This window comes from Amblyomma americanum, chromosome 2 (assembly GCF_052857255.1).
Source record: "Amblyomma americanum isolate KBUSLIRL-KWMA chromosome 2, ASM5285725v1, whole genome shotgun sequence".
Lineage (NCBI taxonomy): Eukaryota > Metazoa > Arthropoda > Arachnida > Ixodida > Ixodidae > Amblyomma > Amblyomma americanum.
The window spans coordinates 44,467,552-44,481,068 of NC_135498.1; the positions used below are offsets into that span (position 1 = coordinate 44,467,552).

At 52.0% G+C, this 13,517-nt stretch overlaps 1 protein-coding gene across 7 annotated transcripts in view; it reads right to left on the minus strand.

Moving 5' to 3' along the window:
- MED15 (mediator complex subunit 15) overlaps positions 1-13,517 on the minus strand; it is a 138,816-nt gene that overhangs the window by 62,827 nt on the left and 62,472 nt on the right. Inside the window, exon 1 of one of the 7 annotated variants that reach the window (XM_077654087.1) lies at positions 1,379-1,623. The exons of 5 other annotated variants lie outside the window; for them this stretch is intronic. In XM_077654087.1, coding sequence (XP_077510213.1) covers positions 1,379-1,409 — 31 coding nt within the window. In that variant the 5' untranslated portion in view covers positions 1,410-1,623. Of the gene's footprint in view, positions 1-1,378; positions 1,624-13,517 lie in introns of those variants that run through there. One more of the 7 variants, XM_077654085.1, reaches the window with a different exon arrangement.

Here is a 13,517-nt window from a genome sequence, read left to right on the forward strand (position 1 = left end):
GCGCATCATCCTGATTGGCAAAGGCCGCTGTAGTATCAACAGTGCTTGCTACAAACTAACACCCCTGTCACACGGGCACTTTCGATCCTCATTGAGTCAATGCTCATCGAACTCAATGCAGATCGGCGGTTGTCACACGGCCACTTCCAAGCGCAATCGAGCTCGATCCTGCTTGACTCGATGCCGATTCCCCAAGAGTGCTTGAGGTTCCAAGCACAATCGAAAACACTCTCGCTCTCATGAAGCTATAAAAATAAACACAAGTTAACAAAACCAAACCACAATAGTTGTCGTTGTAATTGATTAAAATGTAATACAGAACATTTTTCAGGTACTATGCCTGCTTATATGCAAACATTTGAAAATAATCTCTACACCACGCTCCAAGCTTCGCCATCAGTGTAAACAAAGATGGAGTCCTCCTGCTCGTCGGCGCGGAAACTGTGGAGCGAGCGCGAGACAGCCGCCCTCATCGACTGCTGGCAGGACCGCCTAAATGATTTGCGCCGCCAGAAGAGAAACGCCGCAGTCTATGCAGAAATCGCGGAGGCGTTGCGGACCCTCGGGTTCCATCGCACAGCAGCAGAGGTGCGCCACAAAAACCTGGCGCAGATACGCAATGTACCGATCTGGCTACGGATTTGGCTGCCGCTGCCCCCGACTGCACAGTGTTGCCGGACATCGCCATGTTATGACTGTCGGCGGAACATTTGGCGCCACCTAACACGCATGAGGGAAACTTACTCAATGAGCATTGAAAATGCCCGTGTAGCACCAAATGTTTCGAGCGTGCTCGAAAATCTCGATGCAGATCGAGCTCAATGAGGATCGAAAGTGTCCGCGTGACAGGGGGATAACTGTGAGACCAAGTATAGGAGCCGAATTCCCAAACCTGTTCGCAAAAACAACGTCTCGTACGGGCTCCGGCCAATCGCCAGTTGCCAAAAGCCGATGTGCTGGCCAAGCCATTGTCATAGGTGCGAAGACACTCGCGAGATCGATCGACGATTGAATAGTCACCAATGCTTCCTGAAACGTTCGCGAAGGATTCGCCATATGCGACTTACAGGCGTCCCTCAGACGATTAAACCAAAACACTTTACCCGGCCCTTCTAAGTAACGGTGTCCAAGTTATCACTGACGAATCCTCGCAACACCCCCGACAATCGTTCAAGCCGTTACGGCCGCAGCTTTTCCTCAAGACTTCGTAAGCGTATAAATTGAGATTATACATTCCCGTATAAGTTACAGCGGACAGCAAAGCTGCCAGTTGCAGCTGGTCCGAGGACAATCCGAAAGTGGAGGAACCCGGAGAAAAAAAAAAAAACATCAGCGCATGCGCGCGCAAAGAAAGACTCGATTTCGACAAGATACTCACACCTCGACATCCAGTACCCGGCGAAGTTCATGTCGACAGCGCCGGCGCAGTGCGTCGCTGCTGCTGCTGCGACTAATTACAGCAAAGTCCACTCCGCCTATTAACGTAGCACAGTGCGACGACGACACGCGCGCACTTTTGCAGACTACGCAGACAACGAACGACACGCAAGCCTAACGAGTGAGCAACAAGAGTGCCGAGTCCGCAGAAACAGCAACGTACACCGCCGACTACTAGACCAAACTACCCGGGAGACGACGGCGGGCAGCGAGATCGGACGAGAGTACGGATGGACGAAATTTGAGAGCGCATGTGTACAGGTACATGTTCTTCCGCTCCGAGGGACACACAATACATACACACAAGCGCTGCTTCGACGGAGCCAGGTGAACGGAACAAGAACAATAAGAAGAGAAGAAACGAAAGCACCACCGCCGATTGCCTCACTCTCTTTTCCTCCTCCTCCTCCTTTTCCCCTCAACTCCTCCGTGATCCGAGGCGCGCACGCGCAAGCATACGACACACAAGCAGTTGCACCCACGGCGGAGACGGCCACTCCGTGTGTGTATATGTTACATTATCGGCGCCTACGCCGGCATTCAGCCCACACACACAGAGGCCGCGTCGAACGAAGGTGCGGGACAACTGAGGCAGGAGCCAAAGAAAGAAAAGAAAACAAGAACAGAAGGGAGAGGGACCGACGAGAAGAAGTTGGGAAACCGACCAAACGGGTCAGCGGCGGCAGACAGGAATTCCTGCTTTCGCGGCAACGCTGTCACACCCCGCTATACAAAATTGCGCCCCCATCGCGCGGGCAGCACGCGACCCGCACACAGAGAGAGCATGTAGGCCTGCCGCTGCGGCTCGGTTGGCTTTGCCGCCCGACTGCCGAGACCAAGGTCGCGCGGTCGAATCCTGGCCGCGGAGGTCGCGGTTCGATGGAGGCGAAATACAAAGAAAAAAAATTTAGGGGGTCACTTGAGCTCCGCCTCAAGGTTATGAAGCGACAGGCTTTAATGGTTACTTTCTTTCTAAATAGTACCTCTTTCTAATCTCTCTCTCTCTCTCTCTCTCTCTCTCTCTCTCTCTCTCACACACACACTCACTCACTCACTCACTCACACACACACACACACACACACACACACACACACACACACACACACACACACACACACACACACACACACACACACAATTAGCATACACAACTAGGCGTATTAGACGACGTGATACCCCGCAAGACATACACGGTCTCCCTTTAAAGGAGTATAGACACCTAATTTTGTTGGCATGTTTTCTCATAATGGTGCGGAAGGCAATAACTGCGCTTGAATCACCATGTGATATTCACCTACGACCGCTAAATAATTTATAATCGATTTTTTTTCTGTCATGCTGTTTCGGTTTCAATAGCCGAGCGATGACTGTGACGTCAGAGTGCGCTTTTGTGTCACGTGAGGCATAGAAAAACGTCTATAAAATCGCTGCTTCCTCGTTTTAATTTACTGCAGCGCTGAAGCCGGCCTTCCTCAAGAGCCGGAATGACAACGAATGAGGAAGCAGTTTTTTTAATATAGAAGTTTTTTATGTCTCACGTGACCTGCAGGTAAACGTTGATGTCACAGTCCTCATTCGGCTGTTGAAACCGAAACAGCACGAAAAAGAAATGCGATTATAAATTATTTAGTGGTCGTAGGAGGATACTATAGTGGTAATCCATGTATAATAATGACTTACGCATCATTACAAACAAGAAAGCACGCACCCAAAATTTAGGTGCCTGTACCCCTTCAACAAAGCCGAACGTGCCTCAATGGCCAATGGGTAGCGTGTATGACTCGCAACCCAAGTGTCATGGCTTCGATTCCCAACTAATTATTTTTTATTCATTTTGGGGAAAGGAAATGGCGCAGTATCTGTCTCATATATCTTTGGACACCTGAACCGCGCCGTAAGGGAAGGGATAAAGGAGGGAGTGAAAGAAGAAAGAGGTGCCGTAGTGGAGGGCTCCGGAACAATTTCGACCACCTGGGGATCTTTAACGTGCACTGACATCGCACAGCACACGGGCGCCTTACCGTTTTTCCTCCATAAAAACGCAGCCGCGGCGGTCGGGTTCGAACCCGGGAACTGCGGATCAGTAGTCGAGCGCCCTAACCACTGAGCCACCACGGCGGGTTCCAACTAATTATCCCAATTTTCTTTTCAGCGTAGTTAATTACTTTAAGCTATTTCGTGTCACAATAACATTTGAGCCATTCTACAACCTCAAGTTTCAATCGTTTTCATTCCACAGTTAAACCTAGGACGCCACGACCCTTCCGACCAATCGGGATGCTCTCGACTCGCCAACGCTAACTACAGCTGTTCCTCCGCTGAACGAGGGCTTAACGCTGTCGCATAAAAGAAAAAAAAAAGCGAGTCTTGTGCAATGCCTGTGCATTTGCTTCCTGACACTGCCATAGCCAGGAAACGTGCATCGGCGCGCTAGCTCGCAAACCGAGTGTAGTGCTACCAGAGCACGATCGAGTATCGAATATATAGCTGCGACACCCCGTGGGAGATTCGCAGTGCCTCCCACTCCCGACTCCTGCAGCTATCACATGCCCCAAGGCCGCCGCAGGCCAGGAAGAATGCGTGTATCGGCCGGCGATCTTCGGCAGCGGTATGCCCGCACAAACCGCGAGAAGCAATATTCTCACCTGGTGTCGCGCAGGCTGCAAGAGCGCTCCGTGGAAAGCGCAGCACCCGTTAGGCAGACTCCCGGAAGCGCACGAACGGGTCCGCGGATAAGGCCGAAACGCGCGCTACACAGCTTCTTCCCCCGTTCCTAGGTTCTCTCATATTAGTACGTACGTTTTGTCCCTCTCCCGCGTGGAAAGGCACCTGATATCTGCAACGACTATTTCCCGCTTCCTCCGAGGGCTCTCCGTTATCGCAATTTCCGCATCGATACATAGCAAAAAAAAAAAAAAAAATTCAAGATGGCAAGAAACGTCTTCCGTGGTGGTTTAACGTTCCAAGGCTGCGCGCTGACGTCCACACAGCGGACGGGGCGTGCGCACGCAGCAACAGGCCTGAGCAGCTCGGGATTGTGTGACGCATCACGAGCTTCGGTCACCTCACTACTCGCAAAGCCGCCACAGAGCCTGGCGGCGCCGGCATCACACGCATAACCACATCCTTTTATCCGTAATACACCAGTAGTACGAGACCATTACCGGTAACTGGGGGGGGGGGCAGCTGCTAAAGCCGCCAAACATGCGCGGCACCAACTGCGCCAGCTGCGCGCCGAGCCAAAAACAGAGCCTGCCGGGTGTGCCACCTGCACCGGGTGTGGAGTATCTCCCGCGGTGTAAAGGTATCTAAACACAGCAAAAGCGAGGCTGTTGTTGCCAAGCGCCCTTGAAACGCGCGGCATTTCCCAGCATCGGCTCGAGTACAACGATCGCTTTCTCGTAAACGAATTCTATTTCGTATATATCATTTTGCGCCTGAGCCACTGCTGGAGCTGGGGAAGAGCTAAGTATGATACTGGGGCACAAGTGAGAATGCGCACTCTAATCTAATAATATTAACCCATATTCTAATAATAATAATAATAATAATAATAATAATAATAATAATAATAATAATAATTGGTTTTGGGGGAAAGGAAATGGCGCAGTATCTGTCTCATATATCGTTGGACACCTGAACCGCACCGTAAGGGAAGGGATAAAGGAGGGAGTGAAAGAAGAAAGGAAGAGAGGGGTGCCGTAGTGGAGGGCTCCGGAATAATTTCGTCCACCTGGGAATGTTTAACGTGCACGGACATCGCACAGTACACGGGCGCCTTAGCGTTTCGCCTCCATAAAAAACGCAGCCGCCCTATTCTAGTCACCCTATTCTAAAGTTCCCCATTAAGGTATCTATGCTTCCCTTGGGTGTACAACCGCAGACATTCCCATGGAGAAATTTTGCGGCGTTCAGACGTGCGAAACTATGCAGCGATCGACGAGCGCAGCGCGCCAGAAGATATAAGGATTATAAGGTCACCCGAGGTCATTCTGCTTTCAAATGTCGCGATTGTGAAGAGCTTAGTCTAACACCCGCCCTTCACATTCCGTTACGCCACGCTACTGATGTTAGACGCCGCACGACCGCATCACGTGATCGGGCACTTAGGAGCACGCACGCAACTCCGTATACAACGGCCTGAATTATATAGACGCTGGTTGCGGGCCAACTGAAGGTTGCGATGTCGCTACATGCCAACTGTCACTGCTCTGCAAACGCGAAATAAACGCAAAGACGCCCGAGCACTCGTATTTAAAAGCTCGCTGACGAACACCCCAGGCGGTCTTAACTAATTCCGACTACTACGCGTAAGGCACGCAAAAACAAGCGAACCAAATAATTTGTATCATTAAAACCACTATTAAGCACAGGAAATGCACAAACAACCGCAATTACGGAGCCCCTTCAAGGGGGGTCCACAGCTCACAAAAATGGCCTCCTTCACGCCTCGTCCCGTCCCGTGCGGCGGGAACCACTCTGAAATCGCTTCTGTATTATCTCGAGTCGATAACGACAGCGATATAGCCAGAGGGGGAGCACAGTCACCACACAAGGGGCTCGTTTTCCGTGTGACAATGAGCAACCCTTCCACGTGCAGCGCCCCAAAATAAATAAATAAAAAAGCACGCGAGAGAGAGGAAGGGGGGCAGAGAGGCATAGGACCTACGCGCGTGCATCTGCGGCGCTATTTCGCCACATGCACAAGGAGGAGGAAGTCGTCTGAGAGAGAGAGAGAGAGAGAGAGAGAGAGAGAGAGAGAGAGAGGCTGAAACAGATATCGCGACGAGCTTACGCGAGAGGAAAGTTGCGCTTCATGGGACACCGCGGGCACCACGGAGCAGCCGCAGCTCGCTACACGAAGCAATTAATTACCATGTAAAGCCAACAGCTACCGCTGGCTGGCGCGCGGATACGGAGTTGCCGGTCATTTCCTCGAAAAAAAAAATAATGAGAAGGGTGACGCGCGATCGAAAGGACAGATAACCAAAAGCTGGTTTTCATTCACACACATGACCACTCGCGCGCTAATTGGCGAGACTCGAACGAGTACCTATCCCTTCTCAATGCAACTTCTGCTGCACGCGCGGTTTCTTCCTGCGTCGATCTGCGTATAAATAATAGTGCTGAGAGGAGTGCTCGGCCACATAATTTCGTTTTTACTTTTTTCATATGCGAGCAGTAGACGACAGCAGAGGAACTCTGTCGGCCTGGTTTGCAAAATCAATGCGTGAAATAAAGATAAATCTTCCCCGTCCATCGACTAATCGAGCCACGAAGTTCAGTTCCCTGAAAAGTTGTTTTTCTTACTTTACTATCGCTTCTGCAGTTCCGCGCGCCGATGCAGGTAAGGACTGCACGTCAGTATAGGCGACACATGGAGAATAAATGTGCACGCAGCGTTCCAATCTGCCGAGAAAAAAAAACTGCGGAAAATGGCACCTAAATAGGTAAGAATGCGTTGAAAAGTCCTGCTACACCAACCGAAACTTGCGCGAGCAAAAACTAGCTGCTTTTGCTGATACCGCATCAGCCGCGTTCGGAAAGCGCACAGAAGCGCGCTTCACTGCGAAACAGAAAAAAAAATAATAATAATTGGTTTTTGGGGAAAGGAAATGGCACAGTATCTGTCTCGTATATCGTTGGACACCTGAACCGCGCCCTAAGGGAAGGGTAAAGGAGGGAGTGAAAGAAGAAAGGAAGAGAGAGGTGCCGTAGTGCAGGGCTCCGGAATAATTTCGACCACCTGGGGATCTTTAACGTGCACTGGCATCGCACAGCACACGGGCGCCTTAGCGTTTCGACTCCATAAAAACGCAGCCGCTTCTCGGCCTTTTGGCTAAGATCAAAGTGTAGCAGCAGGTACATGACACGACATGCAACTGCCAGACGGGGCGAAAGAACAAGCACGAACGCCCCGACCCGCGCGCCTTGTTCAGCTAGTATCGAATGCCTGTGCTGCAACAAGACGGCCTCTGACTAGGGTGCCTCGATGGCCAGCGCCGCTTTCAGGGTGAAGACACCGCTCTCGGCGGGGACATGTTGGGTCCCACTCTCTCGTTCGGCTGCATTGCGCGGAGTGCGGCGGCGCGCCGTTTCGAAGAGAATACTGCGGCTGCCGCGTGGAATTCAGGGAATTTGGTGTACTACCGAGACAGAGTGGTGCCAGACATTGTTTGAACAGTGAATCAGAGGTAGTTACTCTAAAGTATACAATATTTCGCAGCTAATCGGCCGAGAAAGTCGGCGCCTTATGAACAGTCGGTGCACTCGTGCGTGTTGGTTCTCTTCTGTAGCGTTCATTATCCGCTGTGCTCCTTCATTATACCATTCTTACAACTTGCGCTGCATATTCTAGCGCAATCTCTTGACCCTGATACTCTGCATTTTGATTACTTTTCCAACAACCAGGATTACTTATTTCGAACTGCAGCTGAATATTCGCCAAAGACTGCCATTCAGGCAGCAGCTTCTCGTTAGCCATGAAATGAATGCGAGAAGGTGCGTTTTATGGCTGCTAATTTAAATTATTATAAGGATGCAAAGATAAGTTATGCATTATTCCTCCGTCCTCAGCAGAATTGTTCTGGAAAGCAAGCGCTTAGCATGCGAAGCCGTGGCTGCGTCACGCGAACGAAAGGCGGCTTCCCCCCCCCCCCCCCCCCCCTAATGCTTTATTTTCCTTCCTTTAAATATCGCTTTTAAAGGAACCACAACTGGGGAAAAAAGGCTCTTTTCATTGCCGTCACGTAGCCACGTCAGTAAAATTCGTCACGCGTGTTTCTGGGCAACCATATCTTATAATAATAATAATAATAATTGGTTTTTTGGGGAAAGAAAATGGCGCAGTATCTGTCTCATATATCGTTGGACACCCGAACCGCGCCGTAAGGGAAGGGATAAGGAAGGGAGTGAAAGAATAGAATACTTTTTTTTCTTTCTCTTTCGATGACAGCAGCAGCAGGAATGAAGGCTTGTCGGTCGTGTTCACAAGCCCGCGTCTTCCTGCGTGCTTTCCAACTATCCCAGACTCATTCCTTAATGAGAGATCTATTTCCTCTCCGACGACTATCGAGTGAGACACCAAGCCAGCGTCTCTTAGCAACTGGAGCGGACGGTTCCGCGGAAGCGAGTAAAGGGCGCGATCCCGACCGCGGCGGCCGCGTTTCAGCGGAGACGAAACGCTAGGGTCTCCGTGTGCTGTGCGATATCAGTGGATGTAAGATCCCCAGGTGGTCGAAATTATCACGGAATCCTCGACTACTGCATCTCTCTTTCTTGCTTTCACTCTATCCTTTATTACCCGCCGCGGTGGCTCAGTGGTTAGGGCGCTCGACTACTGATCCGGAGTTCCCGGGTTCGAACCCGACCGCGGCGGCTGCGTTTTTATGGAGGAAAAACGCTAAGGCGCCCGTGTGCTGTGCGATGTCAGTGCACGTTAAAGATCCCCAGGTGGTCTAAATTATTCCAGAGCCCTCCACTACGGTACCTCTCTCTTCCTTTCTTCTTTCACTCCCTCCTTTACCCTTCCCTTACGGCGCGGTTCAGGCGTCCAACGATATATGAGACAGATACTGCGCCATTTCCTCCCCCCCCCCCCCCAAAACCAATTATTATTATTACTCTATCCTTTATCCCTTCCCTTATGGCGTGGTTGGGGTGTCCACCGAGATATGTGAGACCGTTACTGCGCCATTTCCTTTCCTCAAAACCAATTTTCAATTTTTTCCTGTGTTGCTCCGGCTTCTCTTTCTTAGTTCAGCCTGGCAGGGACAATGGGATTTAAAATAAGTAGTTACCCAGGGCTGATTTTGTGAGGTCTATTTGTGCATCAGTCGCTTTTGATGATTTTTTCTTCATGTTTTGAAAGGAAAAAAACAAATTGTTTCGTTAAATTTGTCCTCGAATAAAGCGACTTAGTCACTACGAATTAGGAATCGTCGCATCACATGATCAGTCTACGTGTAGTCAACACCATTCAAAACGTAACGCAGCCATCTGTGTTGCGTCACAAGCCACTAAGGGAAGCAGTTGAGAAAATATGACCATTTGGTTTCAGGCGTGTTTTCAGGTTCTCACTCCAGAGCAGTGAGGCGACAGATTACTTGGAAGATAAATTTGACATTATTACGTGGAGTTTTTCACATACGATGCAGCAACAAGACAAAGGCACTTCAGAGGTTGTTGGAAAAGTGGATATTGACTACGCAAAAATATTATAATTGGCAGGTCGTGCATGCTCCGCGCTGCTTTATACAAAAGAAACTTGTGGCCTTGTGAACAGTCTTTATGTTCAAAACAACCAAAGAAGCCTATAATTATATGGAATTCGGTGACCCTAATATAGTCCACATTATCACTATCAAGGAACACCAAATAACCGCCGTCCTTTTAAAGTGCAGCCGTTGACTGGGAAACACAGCAGTCCATCATAACTTTTCGATTATCGTGTGGTCAGAGCGAGTGCATCATGCATACAATGCGCTCAAAACTTCCAAAACACTACTGCCACGAGTGAAACAAGTATGTACTGTCTATTTCCAGATCAGTCGCATTATTACAGTCGCCACGCGACCGCACAGAAACCGTGCCAGGCACACAGCGCACTGCACGCAACTGACGCGTGGGACCCAACATGCCGCTTCCAGGGGGAAACGGCGGCACGGGGTAGTAAAAAGGGTGTCCCCACCCTGAAAGCGGAGGCGAGGCGAGCTGGATGGATGGATACGGCTGAACCCTTTACATCGGGCGGTGGCTCAAGCCACCTAGCCATGCCTTGTGAAATTTTACTCCTGTCTTGCTTTTAGCCACAAATCAGATAACCTTCGCTTGGTTACTTCTAACCTCTTAAAATCCACTTTCCCTTCACTATCCCTAAACCCCAATGCCTTGGGTAAGTCAGCCCCGCTGCTTTCCACTGTAGGGTGAAGCCCCTTACAGAAAAATATAAAGTGTTCAGCCGTTTCCTCCTCCTCTCCGCACGCAATGCACAACGTGTCTATCTCATGGTACCTGACTCTATACGTCTTAGTCCGCAAAACTCCAGTCCTGGCCTCAAACAACAAAGAGCTTTCCCTACAATTATCATATTTTCTTTGGCAATTTCCTGTTTAAAGGTCCGGTATGTTTCGAGTGCCGATTTCGTCAGCATCCCTGTTTTCCACAAAGCTCTCTCTGTTTCTTTAACCTTTAACCCTGCCTCTGACGAGAGAGAAGCGAACTTCAGCTACACGTGAGACGCAGGTGAGGCGAGCCCCCAAAATCCGCCGCGCCCCCTCCGAGCGACTGCACGTGGAACTCCTTATACCTCCTCGCATAGAGTGCCACACTCTTCCTAACCGGTAGATTCCGAAACGGGACCAACGGCAGACTCCCCGACTTTCGGACCAACCCATGGGACAAGAAGTGACGGCTAAACATTCACCTCTCACGACAGTGCCCCTCTCCAAGCCAACCTGCACCGATTCCAACGATTGTGCGCCAATTGCATTCTACTAGTTTCGCACACACTGCGTCAATGGCTAAAGGGACGCTACGCCTGCGCGCCATTCCTGGGATTCAGCCAATCACGACCGAGAGTGGCAAACGCAAGAATGGAATCGGGACAAAATCGCTTTAGTTTGTACCGGTCCTAATTCCCGTTTCCGCACACGACACGCTAAGCCAGCCCCGGTGACCCACAGTCAGCGCAGTAACACACTCGCGTTTCCAGAGACGCATATTCGAGCCAGCCTGCCGTGTCTGCCCAAACACTGCACACGTGTGCGCATAGTGTGTAGGTGTACCAGCAAGAAAAAAAAGGAAACGCGACGACAGGTGGGATTTATTCCCGCGGTCAACTTCCGTCTGCAGACAGATAGGCAGGCATGAAGAGCGCTTTCGCAAGCACCTTTAACAAACCTCGTCTGGCCCTCTTTCTCCAGCGTCAGCCACCCACTTGAGCAATGTCAACCGCGGTGTGCAATGCTAGAAGTAACTCTGCCACGGGGAGGGAGGGGGGTGGGGGGACAGATGGCTGGTTTTCTGCCGAGCTTCCGCCGACGGCACAGTGACTGTGCCACGTTCGTATAATGACCGCCGGTTGATTTATCACGGGATATGGAGTAGTGCCACCAAAAGACAAACACGAGAGAATAACGCTGGACAAGGTCCTCTCTCTTCTTTGCGTCGCCTAACCCTTCTTTATATCGCACCCACTGCTTTTGGGTATGGACCCTGGGTATGGGTATATGCACTTCTGCTGGATATGAATTCAGAAACAAGCATGTCGCCCAAGTTTCCCTCCTCGAAAGAAGTGTTTCTCATCCATTCGCGCATTTCACCGGATAAATCAGTTCGCCGAACTCACACCAGAGAAAAAAGTAGGCCCTAAAAACTACGTCTACCGGAAAAGGAGGTCGCAAGGAACGAGCAACATTTGAGTACCTAAAACGTTTTTTTCTTTGTATTTCGCGTTTGTTTAGAAGGAAACGCACTTTGCCTCTCTGACAATCAGGAGACAGTGAGTCTACCACCAGCAAGCGAAATAGCCCCCGAGCCCCTCCACAAACGGAGGACCCTGCCGCCCGTTTAATTACCCGCAGCTCCCGACGACTGCAGGGATTCAGCACGACCGCCAACTGAGGAGCACGTGTGTGTTTCACACCGCACCACGCCGCCGCAGCCCGCGACGCTCTCTCGCCTCCGAGCTGCGCCGTCAAAAGAGAGAGCCCCTACTCGAGAAAAGACTTACGCTCCTCCCTCTCCCCCTCACCCTTTCCCCCACCGAGCGCCGAAGCCCTGCGGCAGAAACCCCACGCGCCAGCAGCTGCCGCGGCGGCATGTCAGAACAACCGCTGCTCATAGAACGCTACGAAGAGCGCGCAGGGTACATACACGTGAGAAGGCTGAGCAGCGTCGGCTCGTAGCCTGCCGACACGGAGGGATGCTGGGGTCCAAAGCGATGAGGCTGCTGGTGTTGTTGCTGTTGCTGCTGTTGCTGATGTTGTTGCTGCTGCATCAGTAGCTGCCTCGGGTAGGAGGGAGGCGGAGCGGCGTACTGCCTGCCGGCTCCGCCGCCCGCGTAGTCCTCCCATGGCGGCAGCCGGTCCAGCGTACGCCGCGCCACGAACACTGCCGACCCAGCACCACCGCACCAACCGCACCGAGCAGCACTCCTCGGAACGCACCGCGACGCCGACGTCGAACGGCGCAGCCACGACGACGACGGCGGCAGCGGACTCGCCGCTGCCACCGCCGCGCCGTCGATGTTGCGGCCGCACCCCCTCCCTCCCTTCCCCCTTTGCCGCCGCCGCGCGCACCCTCCTCGCCCTCTTCCTCCTCGCCCACGAGCGCCCCAGCCAGCCGGCCTGACGCCGAGCGGCCCCGTTTCCGCTTGTTTGTGAGCGCTTCTTTCCTCCTCCCCGACGCTTACGGCACAGAGGCACCCTCTCCACACACCTCGCTCTCTCTCACCACAGCCCCATTTTTCATCGACGCACGCACACGCTGTTGGTTAGCAGCATTCCGCACGGTGTGCGACGATGGGGGAACGAGAGAAGGAGAGAGACGACGTCGCTCACACGTAGACCGACGATCGGGGTGCCGTTCACATCACCAACACACGCACGCGCATCAGAACGCAGCAGCAGCAGCAGCAAAGAGCAGCGCCCATATGCATTCGCGCGGCTTTACAGCACCACACAAAGCGAGAGAGCACGCCTCGTCACCGGCCGACGCCGCACGTCCTCGACACAAACGCGCGAGTATCCTTTCTATTTCTCTCTCTCTCTACCTCGGCGGCTGCGCCCACGCCTTGGCTTTATTAAAACGAAACAACAGTGGCAGCGACGGCCACAGCCGTCCTCCCCTCCTACTACTCCCCCTCTCCACAGCAGACTCCACCCCGCGTACACACACACACATCTCAGCGAAAGGTGAGACGAAGACGACTCAGCAGCGAGCAGCCAGCGACAGCGCCCCGCAGACGCGCGAGAAATATGGAAGGAATGCAGTTCGACCGGCGACACAACAATGGCCTCCTCACTCGACTTCTGCGGCTTGATCGCGGCGTCCATGCCCGGTTTTCCTTCCTGATTTT